A 15,134-nucleotide genomic window follows, 5' to 3' on the forward strand; every position below is an offset into this window, starting at 1 on the left:
TCTAGACATCAGACAGTCAAATAAAACTGAACTTACCTATCATGAGTTCTGAACACTTGAGGAGAACTGTAAAAATGATACGTGCCCTTTACATAGATCACTAAATTTTGCGTCTTAGACAGCTAAAGATTCGATGTTCTGAGAAAATTATACTGACTGCATATGAGCGAGACTGACTTCGAACTGAGGTGTTTAACTGGTTACTGGTCTCATTGTCAGAAAAATGAAGAAACACCAGGTATTTTTAATTTGTAACAAATACGTAGCTCGTAAATTCATTCCCATGATATAAAGATTTTCAGTCTTGCTCTAAAAGCAGCTCTTTAGTGTTTCATTTATGACATGCCTCCCAGCATATACAAAAGGTTGAATAAAATTTTATTTTTGAAACACAACAAAAAAAAATACACGTTCTTTGTTTTACACAAACACTTTTAACCTTGATAATTCAAAAACGTTATGAACTGACTGGATTATGGTGTATGGCAAAAAAAGTGTTCATATCTCTCAAACTTTTCAAATGTGAAGTTATAATCATAAACCTGAATATATGTTATTGGGATTGTACAAAAGACAATGCAATTACTTCTAAAATGTAGTTATAAAACCGACAAGTGTCGTATATTATAAAAAATTAAATACCAACAAAATACGTTGATGTTTGTAGATGTAACATGACAAATGTGAAGATGATCAAGTGTGAATCCATTTTATAGTCACTCATTGGCTTATACAGTATCCAGCATAATATTCATTGGTAATTTTAAGACATATTATCTTTTTAAAATGCAACAATTTGTCCACTGAATGACCGGAAAGTTAAAATAAACCAAAAATATTTGCGAAAACTACCCAAGTTGTTCCTTTCTATTTTCCTAACATTTAAGATTGTCGTCAACTACTGACATACCCAAAAAAAGAAAAAAAGAAAATGAGGTATTGAAGTCAATAAATACCCAAAACATGGTATACGTATATAAAAAGTAGGTATGAATGTATCAAAGTATGCAATGCTCTGAAGAGACTAGAAAAACTAACAAAAAAAATGCAGTCAAACTCAATTAAAGCTGGGATTCCAAACACCAGAGGCTGCAGCTGTCGGGAGGCGGGACTTTTGCAGGAGGCGGAGCGACAAAACCAGGAAGCCAACACAGACTCCGCCCAGTATGGCCACACCCGAGATCAGAGCGATGGTCAAAGCGTTTAATGGCCGGGAGGAGTTGCCAATTGCTGGTGGATGGAAAATTTAAGAAAAAAAAAGAAATCATTTGATGATGCGTCAATACTATTTTTTTAAATGACTTATTTAAATTTAAAAGTAATTGTCCGAGCTGATAAAATATTCTTACCAAGTTGAGAGTTGTTGACAGGTGTTTCATCTGCAGAAAGGAAATGTAGGCAAACATTAAAATCTCTTTATATCATTTTAAAAGTGACCTATTATGCTTCCTTGAACAGGTTAGACTAGAACTATGGGCTATACTAAACATGTTCATTACCATTTTTGCACAAAATCATTTTTAGATAGTGAGACTTCAGTCTGCTCACTGCTGCCTGTTTCGACCTTCTTTCAGAATACGTTGTGTTTAGAGCCTCTGTCACTTTAAATCCAAATTGGCTGCTGCTGGCTATGCCCACTTAACTCAACGTTTATGGCTTAAAGTAGATGAATAACTGTACCACTCTACATCTTTGAAAAGCAGAAGTGGAGCCTCCTGCACAACCAACACGAATGCAGCAAGTGGGTTTCCGGATGGTACTTCAACAACAAAACACTTGTCTTTTCCAGCAGCCATTGTACATCACATATAGTGGTAAAACTAACTGACCAAATGTGCTGGAGTTCAGCTTGGGTTGCTAGGTAACGGGGCTGGCATAAGCTGGGGCTGCTAAGTAATGGCGCTTTGTAACTCAAGAATCAGGAGGTCTTTGAAATGGCACATTTTCCAAACACTAAAAAAAACTTGTCCAAAAAATGTGTTTTTTATTTTAAGTGGTTGGGCTATTTTTAGAAGCAATTGAAACCCAAGTAGAAGTAGAAAAATCAGCAAAATGTGAATTTTCCATAATAGGTGCCCCTTAAGTGCTTTTGTTTCTTTGGGTCAAAATACTTATAGAAATATCTTATTTTTCATCTTTGGACTCTTTGGATCAGCCTACTTGTAAAAAAAACTAACAAAACGGATCAGTTCATTGTTCATACCACTCCTTGTGATGATTGGACCGGCCGTGATAACGGCGCTCCCAGACGCCACTGGCCGGGAATCAAGGCTCTGCTCTCCATCCCTCCTGCGCCGTCGCCCACAAATCTGTCAATCACAACTGTCGCATTTCAGTCCTCGCCAAGATCAGACGACGCTCACGCACACTTTCAGATTTATTTTGTCTGTTTTATTTTTTTGCCACCCGTACCGGGATGAGCATGATGCAGTCATCCGCCCTGCAAAGCTTGGTGACACAGTGCAGAAACACGGTGGACATCTTCTGGTGTCTGTGCTTCACGAATCGGAAGACCTCGAAGGAGAAACGCCCCATCTGACTCTTCCCGTTCTCGAAAACGGTCGTCTGTGGATCTTTGGAGCATCTGCATACATGCGCCACACACACAAGCACGCGCACACACAAGCACGCGCACGCATGCATATTTAAACATGCAGGCACTAAAAACAAATGACAGACTGGATGTCTGGGCGTGCGCTTAAGCTGTCACAGGGTGGAAGCATTCATGAGGATAAGCCTAGCAGAGAGCATGAAAAGGTAATGACTCTCTTTTGTGGGTTTATCAAGTCATCATCTTGAATGGGGGGAAAAAAAGCAAGATTACCCGAAGAAAAGGTCATAGCGGAGTTCATCATTAGGATTCCCTGAGGGGGTGGTGTAACAGTAGTCCATCAAGATATTCCATCTGCAAGGGGGGACAACACTGTGAGATGGGATAGAGATCTAACTGCACATGGGAAAGCACTGGTTGGGCTTTCTTTGCCGCAGACTGGCGCCTTCACGTCCAATAATAACATAATGGCCTAATGAAAGTAGCCTAAGAACAGAAAAAATGACTACATCTGGAAAAAGTGAGGGGAAAAAAATGATGCTGGGAAAGAATGTGTCAAGAATCAAAAATATCATCAGTGAAGCCTTGGAGTAAAGATGCCATGCTAACAACATGGCGAAATGAGATGTATTTCTTCAAAATATGAAGATCTATGAAGCTGAAATGAGAAAAATAATGAAGTGCTCTGTACCGTTTGTCTAAGTTGGTAGCTTTTACAGCAGCAAACACTCTGGTTTTCAGAGCAAGGCCGGTCATTGGGATCGACAGGGGCTGACTGTACGTAGAGTCCTGCAGGAGAAGGGAAAAGTGGCATCAAACAAATAAAACTAACTTTCTGCTGTGTCAAATATTGGAAATCTGATTCGACATATAGTGTGTCTCAACAGTGTACACACACCTGTTAAATTTTTGACAAATAATTTCCTAACTTTTGTCTTCCTTTAATGTAACGTGCCATGATTCACATGGAGATAATAAAGTATTAAAATAAAGCAGTAAGATTAAATAAAGTAAGTAGATTAGAAAATGTCGTGCAGCGTAGCACATATACCAAGTTGAAAATAGACATAACTGGAGAAAATATTCGACTACATTTTTCCAAAACTGATGAAAAACCAAGACTAGGCTGTCAGCAGGCGGACAGCACGGCTGAAATTGCATCAGAAAGTACTTATGTCTGGGATTATTACAACACAGAAGCGTTTTCTTTCCCAGAAAACATGCATGCTTGACTAAAATCTACCGAAACCTTGTAGGAGTAGATCCTATGATCAGATGAAGGCACAGTTGAACTCTTGGGAACAATACCAAATGGTACGTTTGGCTTACATCAATAAAATAACTTTATGACCACAGTGAAACATGGTAGTGGCAGTGTCATGCTATGTGGCTACATTTCTTCAGAAAGAAGAAATGTGATCATTTCTCCTTTTGATTCATGTCGTTTTGGATGAAATTGTAAATGGTTCCATTCTGAGTCAGTTTTTACCTTATAAAATGCATTGGAAGTTTTTTTGAGGGTTTCTCCTGACTGATACCTTTATTTAGTGACATTGTTCATAACTTAGCAACTGCTCTGCAAACACTGACTTTTGCTAAATGATGGAAATGTCTGGAAAATTCTGCAGAGGCAGCTAAATTTTCAATATAATCAATGGCAAGAAAACTCGATGATGAAATTAAATCAAAAGATACTTCAACGTTTTTTGTGTGTTTTTTTTCTTTTCTTTTTTTTTTGCTATTTTATATTTTTTCTTCTTTTGTTTGTTTGTAATTTACAGTACAGCTGACAATATGTCACAATATACATGGGAAATGTTTTAAAATCATTCATAGGAGTTATATATTTATTGGTGCTCTTGGTAAAGATTTCACCAAAAACATTTCTAAAACAAATCTTTTATTGCTCTAGCATAATTTCACTCTGATATTTTTAGAAAAGTTTGACCTTCAAGTTGAGTTTATAAAGTGGTAAAAAAAAATCGTGCTAATGAGTAACTATTTCTATAAAATTACTTGTGCAATACTCATTGGAACCCCTAATTGTTCCTATGGTGTATTTTCAAAGGTTAAGCAAAGTTTAGTTAACGCTTAATTAGTAATCTGTCACTTTCAATTTTGTTTGGCTATAAATATGATGTTCCTCAAAAACCCATTTTTCTAAGCCTCTCTTCAAAATGGGAAAGACAGGAAACAGTAGAAGTGTTGATTTTTTTTGTGTGTCAGAAAATGAACTTCAAGAAAGCAGATACTTATTGAATCAGAGCTGTAAGTATAACTGGATTGTTTTGCTATGATATGCATCTATCTGGTTGATAAACTGGATAAAGTTGGCCTGGATATTTTCCCGAACTATTCTATACATATAGTCAGTAAAAGGTTTTAAATAACTGGACCCAAGACTATGAAAACTCAGTCAAACTCGAGCAATGAGGAAGTATTTTCTGCCCTACCATCACAAATGTAAATGTGTAGCGTTAACTAAACACTAGCGGGAATTTAAACTGGCCAGGTGGGCTTTTGTGATGAGACCAACACTGAGTTTTTCAGCAACAAACATTCCATGTGAGTCTGGCAAAAAACACAGGATGACCACTATTAAGAACGGTGGAGGATCTGTGATGCTGTGGGCTTCTTTCTTTCAACAAAATATTATCTAAAGTGGCTTATATTTACAATTCAAGAGTCAGCTTTAATATTTCAACAGAGAGAAACAAATTAGTCCATGTTCATAGTTTATCTGGCTACAAACACGCTCATTTCGAACAACTGTAGCATTTTCTCATAGAAGATGAGAATCCGCAGCGCTAATTTTTCAGTTTCGCTCCTAGTCAATAAATATACTTGCAGCCCTTTTGTGGAGTATTCACATTGACAAAGTGAAAATAAACTCAGTTCTTTTAGCTTTTTTTTTTTTTTTTTTATAAATACTGTGACTTCCTTTCTCTCCTTGTTTTGATTTTTCACCATAATTGTTGAAAAGAATTCTATCTTTTAACATCCCTTTCATGAGAAAGGGGCCTTAATGTCTACTTTTCTTAGAATGATTACAGAGGAATGAAAACATCATTCGAACATTTTTGATAAACTTCCACTGAATGAATGCTTTCTGGAGGGTCATATAGTTAAGCTGTGTACTCACATTGTACAGGATCATACTGAGCGTGCTAACAAACGTGCCGTTGCTGTCCTTCACTGACACGGCGGCAGACGAGCTGTGGAAAAAAAATAAACGATTCATTATTGATCGTGTTTCAGTGATGTTGGATTTGTTTACTTGTATCTGAATGAATATGTGAGCCTTTTTAAAAAAGAGATGATTCAAAACTCCATGGACAAAAATACACCAATATGAAAGCTTCAGAAATTCAGTTTAAAAAAATAAAAGGCCAGGCGATCTTATAGACATCAAAAAGAGGCAGTATTGTGTGTTTGTCAGCTATGTAGTGCTATTTTATAGCACAATCAAGTAATTATGTCACTTTCAGTTGTTATAAAAATATACTGCATTTATCAAACATGACATCAAAGAGCCGGAAAAGGGTAGAGTGCCTTCTCCGGGCCAGGGGGGGGGTGTCTTGCCCCAAGTGGAGGAGTTCAAGTATCTTGGGATCTTGTTCACGAATGAGGAAAGAAGGGAGTGGGAGATCGACAGACAGATTGGCGCAGCGGGCGCTGTACCGGTCCGTCGTGGTGAAGAGAGAGCTGAGCCAAAAAGCGAAGCTCTCGATTTACTGGTCGATCTACGTTCCCACCCTCATCTATGGTCATGAGCTTTGGGTCATGACCGAAAGAACGAGATCGTGGATACAAGCTGCCGAAATAGGTTTTCTCCGTAGGGTGTCTTGGCTCTCCCTTAGAGATAGTGGGAGAAGCTCAGTCATCCAGGAGGGACTCAGAGTAGAGCGCTGCTCCTTCACATCGAGAGGAGCCAGTTGAGGGGCATCTGGTCAGGATGCCTCCTGGATGCCTCCCTGGTGAGATGTTCCTGGCACGTCCCACCGGGAGGAGGCCCCGGGGAAGACCCAGGACACGCTGGAGGGACTATGTTTCCCAGGTTGCCTGGGAACGTCTTGGGATTCCCCCGGAGGAGCTGGAACAAGTGGCTGGGGAGAGGGAAGTCTGGGCCTCCCTTCTGAAGCTGCTAGCGACCCGAAGCGGAAGAAGATGGATAGATGGATGGATGGATGGATGGATGGATGGATGGATGGATGGATGGATGGATGGATGGATGGATGGATGGATGGATGGACATAAAAGAAATCTGACTTCACAATTTAACACCTTGAAATCGGGCCTCTGTCTCTTTAAGAAGCTCCTGCTCTTTCCGATACATCAACATTCCTCTATTAAGTTTTTACAAACATTTGTTGGGGTTCTGGACTGGGAAATAGTTCCTATAATGAACTCATCAGCTGATGTGCACTTCCATCAGGTGTTTGCTAACTGCTGCAGCTAGTTTGAAGGTTTACAAACTCGAATGGTTACCTTGGGAGATTCAAGGATTGCTCAGACATGCAGTAAAGAAAGCAGCACTCCAAGAATGTTTTTGATGAGGTGGCCAGATGTTTTCTAATTGCTGCAGCTATTGATGGAGCAGAGCGTGGAAGGCGCCCTAGGCGTTTTACAAACTCGAATGGATTCAAGAATTCCTCAAACATGCATGAAAGAATCAAAGCAACATTCCAGGTGTGTTTTTGATGAGGGAATAACACTATAATGATGTAAAACAGACAAGAAAGTTGCTTTTACATAACACTGCCCCTTTAAGGGAAAGTAACTTACGACGCCAGCTGTGAGTTATTGACCAGGTACTCTAACGGGTAGCTGCAGCTGAACTTGTACTGCAAACCAGGCAGGTAGCTGATTATAGTCGGCGGGTCGGGGGTGTCGATGTATCCTGAGATATTCCCAATTTGCACCAGAGACATGTTCCCGTAGGCGTTGACCCCGTGAGCTGTGCTGACCTGCACAAACAGGGGGAACATCTCACAGAACAATGAAATCGGTTGTTGATTCAATAAAAGGGACGCTTTTTTTTTCTCCGTGGTCCCTCACCACCAGGCTGTTGCCGCAGGCCTCCAGAGTGCTGAGGCTGATGCTGAACAGGACGGCGGTGGGGAACGTGTTGTTGTTGACAAAGCCGCGGCACTGAGCGTCGCCGTGCTGGCCGTTCAGGGCCAGGTCTGCGGCTGTGTAGCCCGAGTAGAGCACGGGACAGAAATTGATCTTCAGGGTGATGGTTTGGACCCCGCAGTAAATGCTGATGTCTCGCTCGGCTGGAGGGGCGGAGGAGAGGCAGACAGACAGACAGACGGGGGTAAAGCTCGTACCAGAGTGAGTCACTTTAGATCGGCAGCAACATTTTGTTTTTAAAGTTGTGCGGTAAGTGGCTTGTCAAAGTAAATCACATCTGTCTTATTTGCTGCTTAATTTTTTTTTATATATAAATATGACGTTTTTATCTTTTTTCTTTGTTTTGGTGGGATTCATGAAGAACTTCAAGTAAGGGAAGAGTGAAGCAGAATACAAATCAAGGCTTTTGTTTACGGTAAAAAGCAAAATAAAATGTAGTCAATTTGGGATTTTTTTTTTGTGTGTGTGTGAAACAAACAGTTGATATTTTTTGTTAAATAAAGCCATTAAATAAAAATAGATTTCAATTAGACTGAGCTGAAAAATAAAACTCTCACCCAGATAAGATATAGAGAAAAATTTGAACAATATTTAAAAAATAGCAAAATAATTAAATATGTAATTGTAAAAAAAATGATTCTTTCTTTTCAAGAAAAAATATTTCTACAGGTTTTACATGTACAGTGTGACAATCCCCATCAAGATGGAATATTTCGAAGTCTTCATTATACTACAGTAATAAAATAAATACACTTTGGGGTATAAAAAGTACCATCAGCTATTAAAATACATACGTTTGCTTTAATTGTGTTTGTAGCTGTGCAAAAATATAACACAAATGTGATGCGAATGTAAATATTCCAGATTTATTCATCCTCAAAGATATAGTTGTTCTCTAATGATGTTTTTTTTTTACTGTGAGGATAAATCTTGCCCTGCAGAAAGCTAACGTCTTCTCTGGAAACACAGTGGAAGGAATACTAAACATTTCACTAAGAACACCCGAGGAGGGCATAGCTTAATTCGGCTTGTGCTGATTTTAGTCGCATCAATGCAGAATAATAGACAAAATATGGCCTTAAAAAAACAGTGTTGTGAGTTTTGTTTTTGTTTTTCTCACCAGGAAACCTGCTGTGGTAGTTGGCGTCACAGTTGTATCCGTTAAACTGCGTGGAAACCGAGATGGCGTTCCCAATTAACAGGAGGAGGAAGCAGGTCTGTGCCATTCTGGCGCCTGACAGAGGTTTGCCCGGGATCATCGTCAGGGGCGGGGGTTCAACACTGGATCAACCACATTCCTCAGTTACATGTTAAAAAAAAAAAAACAACAACAAAAAAAAGCCCAGCACCTACGTCGAAATTAGAGGTGGCAAACACAATGCTTCCTTCCACTTATCTGCTGCACACTCTGACCTCGACCAGAGGAGTTCAGCCTCCTGTCTTCAGGTCCCCTAATCCTTCTTCTCTGCCTCCTCTTTTTGACCCCTTCACCCACTGCCTTTTAAACTGAGGTCACCCCCTCTTTCCGACTCATTTCATCCCACTTCTCTCCTCCATCCCACCCCCCTTGTGTGTTTTTCCCCTCACCTGTTTACCTGTCTCCAGTCTTTTTCCAAGGTAATTGGCCGGAACCGTCGTCTTCCTGCGGATTTGTGACGAGAAAGCAACCTCCAAACCGGGGGGACACCACGGTTTGTGGTGGGCACCCAGGAAGCCAAACTGAACCCCCGACGTCAGCCTTACGCTGTATCTCTCTTGTGCACGCGGAGATGAGAAAGATAGTCTGACAAAAAGCCGGTGCGGCGCGGAACATGGGAAACTCCATCGGATCTGAATGGACGGGACAAATCTTTTCACGGCACCAAGAAACCTGAGCGTGCTCGGTGGGTTCCCACTCATCTCTCTTCAGTCTGATCTCCATCTGTCAGGTCAAACAAATGGTGGGCCTCAGCAGGGGGCAGGTGTCGCCCGGGAATTCAGCTTTCATCAGCTACTGCGGCGGCTCACATTCGCGCGAGCACAAAAGTCAGATCACGGTCCGATGCAGAGCTGTGTGTGAGTAATTGTGATGCGCAAGGCATCACTTAAAGTAGGAGCATTCAGCTGTTCATACAGCTACGGCAGACGTTTTCTTTTTCTAAATCGCTACCAGGAAAACAGGCCTTACCTTCACTCTTCCTACAGATCTTCAAAGAAAGAAATGATTTGATTAGTCTGTTGAAGTTTCAGTTTGTTGAAAAGTCGATGAGGGTTTTTCCTTTAACTTTGCTCTTTATTCTAAAGCCCAAACTCAGTAGGGTCGGAATCTGTCAAACGCAAGTTCTGAGTCTCCCACAAATGGCCAATTCGATTTCGGTTTGGATGTTTACTGTACTGTTCTAGCTCATGAATATGATCGAAACCATTTCATTGCATTTCTCTATCTGTGTATTTAGCACCAATGTCCTGGAAGATGAACCTCTGACCTTGTCTGGAGTCTTTTTTCTTTTTTTTCCTAGTTTCACTCTGCGTTTATGCTGCGTTCCAGTTACCTCGGAAGTCGCAACTCAAAGTTGGGTTTGACGTCAGACCCGAAGTAACAGCGTTCTAGTTAAAAAGTCTGAATTTCAACATGGCAACACCCATAAACATTGTTTGCAATGACTTACAAACATTGTTTTAAGCTTTACTTTCCATAAGCAAACACCACTTTTCATTTGTTCAGTTTATAGTTGCAGGTGCTACATGTAATAATGATGATTTTAGACACACTTTTACATGTGCATCTTGTAAAACAAGCATGTTTCCATCACATCTTACAACTGTTGACATGAGGAGCGGCCATATTGGAACACAAAATCGGAGTTGCGCCTAGTTTCCCAGTAGGAAATCCGACTTTGGAGGGCGTTCCGCTTGATTGTTTTCCGACTAGGAAGTCAAAATTTCCCAGTTCAGAGTGCAACTGGAATTCAGCATTAGCTCCATCTGCTATCTTTTCATATTAACGTTTATCAGCTTCCCTGAAGAAACCTTTTCCCACACCATGATGCTAGGCTCATGTTAGCCAGAACGTTTACTTCTGGTCTCATCTCACCAAAAACGGCTTGTGGCAAGCTTAGATTGGATATCTAAAGACTTTCTTTAAGCAATAACTTTCTTCTTCCTTAGTTACCATATTTGAGGAGTTAGTGACTAGTAGTTGCTTGCCAACAGATCCACCTACCTGAGCCGTTGATCTCTGCAGCTCTTCCAAAAGTAACATTAGCCTCTCGAATGAACGCTGTCTTTGCCCAGCATGTGAGTGAAGATTGACCAAGTCTTGGTAGGTTTGCAGTTGGGTCACACACTTTAAATTTAATGCTGATTGATTGAACATTGCTGTGTGAGAAGTTAAAAGTTTGAGTTTTTTCTTTTATAAATCATCCCTGTGTTCTGTGGTTATTTACTTTGTTCACTTTTTTCTTCACTTCTAAAGGTAATTGGTTGCACTTAATTTAACTGATCAAAGTAAAGGCTGCCCGTTGTTATTCGACATAGTTGTACGATTTTATTGATAAAAAACAAACATCAGTTTTCTTTCCCTTCACAGTCATACCCCACGTCATGTGCTCTGTCACATAAAATCTCCATCAAACAAATTAAACTTGTTAAGCCCTGGGCCCCTGCCCCGGGGTCGGACTTTAACTTTTTTACCCTACACTCATTACTGCGTCTCCCCTCAGTTAAACATAAATATATTTGGTATCTACAGAAACGTCAGACTATTGGCTGGAAGTTGATAAAAAACATTTGAGTTTATGAGAGGACTCTGTGTCTAGGAAATTCACCATAAAGACATTGTAGGGAGCTGTGGTACTGCCAAAAAGAAGTACATATTTTGGTGGTTTTAACTTTTTCTTTGGCAAAATGTGCCTAAATTTGTTGTTGCCGTTTACATAGATTTCACAAACCACACTTCAACTGGAGTCTAATATAACAATTTCCTATTGTTTTATTCTAATTTGATTTTTTTTTTTAAATACTATTTAAGAAAAATCAAATCTAGCAGTTTAAGATATCCCCAGTTTAGATGGTGCCACCGTGTGGTGAAGGCAAAACACCCAGGTATTTTGTTTTATTAACCCCTCTGTAAATTTGCTCTAGCTTACCTCAACCGCATCAGTCTTTTGCACAGGTAATGTGAATTTATAGTTTCCAAAAGTTTGCAGACTTATTTATTTTTCTAAAAGGTTTATATACTATTATTTCATGTTTCATCGTCATTTTGGTTGAAACCATAGCAGCTTAAGACTTTTGATGGAGTCTCCCAAGTGTTAGTTTCATTTAGATACCGAGATTATTAACATAAAGTTTGCAATTGCTAAGAAAAACTACATTAGATTTGGGAATGTTATTTGAAACAGAACAGAAAACCCTGTGGGGCAAAAACGTCCAAAAAGTTCAAGAGGTGTGAATTCATTAAAAAAAATAAAAATAATAGAGAATCATAGAGTGGTGAAGCTACTCTTTGTGCACTCAGCAAATTCCTCCTCCACATCCATAACGCTCGGCGCGTCAGGGTCGATTATGTTCACACGTATCCTCTTTCGTTGGCCTCCAAATAAAGAAGGAACACACACGGTCTATATTTCAATTCATATTCAACCCTTAAACACTTTGTCCTGCCTTTGCAGCGAAAGCTCATGCCTGAGTTAAAAACCCTTGAGCTCTTTTCTTTTTGCAGGTCGTTGTGCTCGGAGACTTAAAATGTCTCTGGACCGACTGCCAAACTTAGATGTGCCCGATAAGGCCGTCCTCTATCTGATCAACATGTAAAACATCCAGATTCAGCGAGCAGACGTCTGAATCGGACGATCTGGGGCACAGCACACACAAAAAAATAAAACCCCAGAGAGGGCGGCTGTAATCTGACGCTCCAGTTTTAACGCAGACAGGAAAGTAAAGCCCTCATCAAAGGCCTCTTTGCCATTTGATCCTCGCTGAGTAATGTTTGTTTTCTTGCCGCAGCAGAAGGGGGAACCATTTAAAATGGATTTGGGTAATAAGGCTGTTTATGTCGCCACAAATGACTTGCACTACGGACAAAAAGTAGGGGGAGAGGGAAAAAAGAAAAGAAAACTAATTTAAGTTCTTTTTTTTTAATGCTCCACTAGTGCAGAAGATTAAAAAGGTAAAAGTTTGTTTGAGATTTCCATTTAAAAGGGAATTTAGGTTGCAGAGTGTCCTGAGGTTCCTGACAGTTTGTTGTTGTTTTTGTTGTTCGTATCAAGGTTTGTGAAAATTCCCAGTCGAGATGGAAAGGATTATTTAGGAGCTTATAGCGCTGCTGTTAGCATGACATCATCAAAAATTCACAGAAAACTATCTACGTTTACATTTTTGTTTATCTGCTAATCTTTGTTTTTAATTCTAAAAGTGGATTCAAGAGAAGAAGAAGGAAAAAAACTTGGGTTGTCCAGTTCTCTTCTGAGAGAATTTAATATAGGATTTACATATTAAAGAGTTAAATTATTTTTTTGTTGTCATCAATAAATGTAAGCTAACTTACGTTTAATTTTTTTCAATAAGTCAAATTAATTATATTTCTTTTATTACAACTAGTTATCCTTCAAACTGACTACAAGCTGTAACGCTCGTCAGCCGTGGCGCTGTGGCGCCTCCTGGTGGGAAACCCATCACACTGCACGCAGCGTCAACATATTACAGTGAAAATGACGCGTTTTCACTTTTATTGCTCTCCTTTTCAGTGTCGGTTGAAGAAAAATATAAACGAGGAGGCAAAACAATGACACTTTATTTTGAATAAAATATTTTAAATAATAAAGTACTTATAGTACTTCATTGTCAGCATATTGCAAAAATAGTCATGCGCCTTCAACTTTTTACATTTTGCCATCCATTATATACAAACTTCAATGTATTTTTTGGGGTAGGCCAGCGGAAAGTAATGGATATCTTTTTTCGTTTCGTTTCGTTTTGTGCGTGTGTGTGCGTGTGTATGCGTGTGTGTGTGTGTGTGTTTTTAACCACATTCTCTTGCTAAAGGTGAACCTGTTATTTTTTTTTTTTGGAAAGAAGCTTTTCTTCAACCTACTACTCTGTTCTTTTCAGACACCTGTAACGTTTTGATGAGGGGGACAAAGTTCAGACAGTCAGTGACCAGGCTCAGAAGAGTCTTTGTGTTTTTGGTATCTCTGGAAAACATTCACAAGTTGGCAATTTTCTCTAAAGATGGAAAAGAGCGGCCAGTGATTGTGTTAGTCGCTCTCTGCATTGCTTTTTTGTGTCCGCTGAAGCACACTGTACAGACACATTGGGAATCTTTGAATGGTGGAACGATTGAAAAGCACCAGCAGCAACTCACACAGGTCGGGTTTTTCTTTTCCCAAGAAGTTGAAAGATGTGTACGTCTGTGATGATGTCTGTGTGTTTGTTTTGTTGTTTTTTGTTTTCCATAGGTTTGTTATTTAGTTACAGTTGTCCTGGTATCATATTTTGTTTCTTTGGGTTATTTTCCACTTGTTTTAATTAAATTAGATTTTTGATTTAGTTAGTCTTATCTGGTTCTCATGGTCTGGTCTTGTCTCCATTAGCCTCGTCTTCCCTGTCTTGGTTCTGTTCTAACCCATATTAAAATAGTTTTTTGTTGTTGCCATTTTTTGGGGGGGCAGATGTTTTTCAAAAACTGCTGTGTTTTTGGTTTTCGGTTCTTCCGGATGTAAGCGTATCATGACTAGTAAATGTCAACGGTATAATATCTTGCCAAAGGAAAGATTTAACACTTTTATATGGAGAAAAAGACATTTTCCATCTAAGCTTGCGACCGACAGGATGTCTGGTCTGCCTTTTACCTGTTAATGACTGACCTTTCAACAACTTTGATCGACACCAAAGAAATTAGATGTCACAGAACACGTTGTGTGCAGGTCCACACCAAAATAACTGCTGAAAATATCTGCAACCCTTAGTAACAACGACACCAGCACAAGTCGTGTGCTCCATCTCCACACTAAACAAGGTTGATCTGGTGCGAATGAAAGGAGTGGACAGGGTGAGCAGTGTGTCAGTAAACCTTTATTAGCTGGCAGGTGTGCGTGCGCTGAATTAGCAAAGAACCCTGCAAGTCGACCGCTTGTCTTTCTTCGGAAGAGAACGGCTGCCAACGGAGAGGAAAGGAAATCTGAAATCCCTCCTCAAAGATCAAGCTTTCACAGTGGACTCCTTGGTTGTCGTAGCTGCAGCTCAAAGCGCCTCGCGCCCTGGCAGCTTTTAAGAACCGGGCTCGCATGAGAAAAGGGTCGCATGAGGTATTTTCAGACATGGAATGCGAGACATTTAATTTAAGACTTTTTACTGTTTGATATTCAGAAATTAGTCCATTTGAATGTAAATTCTCCTTGTGAGTTCATTCGTACTCATGAAGGCTCAGCTGCCATTTGAGCAACATTGAACAGTAAGTCTATTTTAA

General features: G+C 39.8%; 1 protein-coding gene across 1 annotated transcript; it reads right to left on the reverse strand.

The window, feature by feature from the left end:
• Window positions 1–474: 474 nt before the first annotated feature.
• LOC102231769 (zona pellucida-like domain-containing protein 1) lies at window positions 475–9,827 on the reverse strand. Its single transcript, XM_005800905.3, has 11 exons — window positions 9,283–9,827; window positions 8,808–8,968; window positions 7,610–7,830; window positions 7,337–7,518; window positions 5,694–5,766; window positions 3,243–3,340; window positions 2,825–2,905; window positions 2,413–2,584; window positions 2,204–2,309; window positions 1,350–1,379; window positions 475–1,230 (listed from the first exon to the last, which is right to left on the reverse strand). Exons 1-11 carry the CDS (start codon window positions 9,606–9,608, stop codon window positions 1,058–1,060), a joined length of 1,623 nt encoding a protein of 540 aa, XP_005800962.3. The 5' UTR covers window positions 9,609–9,827; the 3' UTR covers window positions 475–1,057.
• Window positions 9,828–15,134: the final 5,307 nt, after the last annotated feature.

The sequence above is a fragment of the Xiphophorus maculatus genome, chromosome 18 (assembly GCF_002775205.1).
Source record: "Xiphophorus maculatus strain JP 163 A chromosome 18, X_maculatus-5.0-male, whole genome shotgun sequence".
Lineage (NCBI taxonomy): Eukaryota > Metazoa > Chordata > Actinopteri > Cyprinodontiformes > Poeciliidae > Xiphophorus > Xiphophorus maculatus.

What these genes read in the sequence shown, in the direction of transcription:
- LOC102231769 (XM_005800905.3), bottom strand. Translation starts at nt 9,608, where the DNA reads ATGGAGATCAGACTGAAGAGAGATGAGTGGGAACCCACCGAGCACGCT. An exon ending in TCAGTATGATCCTGTACAAT is followed by an intron (nt 3,341 to 5,693) that starts GTGAGTACACAG and finishes CTTCTCCTGCAG; the next exon opens with GACTCTACGTACAGTCAGCC. An exon ending in GCTACCAACTTAGACAAACG is followed by an intron (nt 2,906 to 3,242) that starts GTACAGAGCACT and finishes CCCCCCTTGCAG; the next exon opens with ATGGAATATCTTGATGGACT.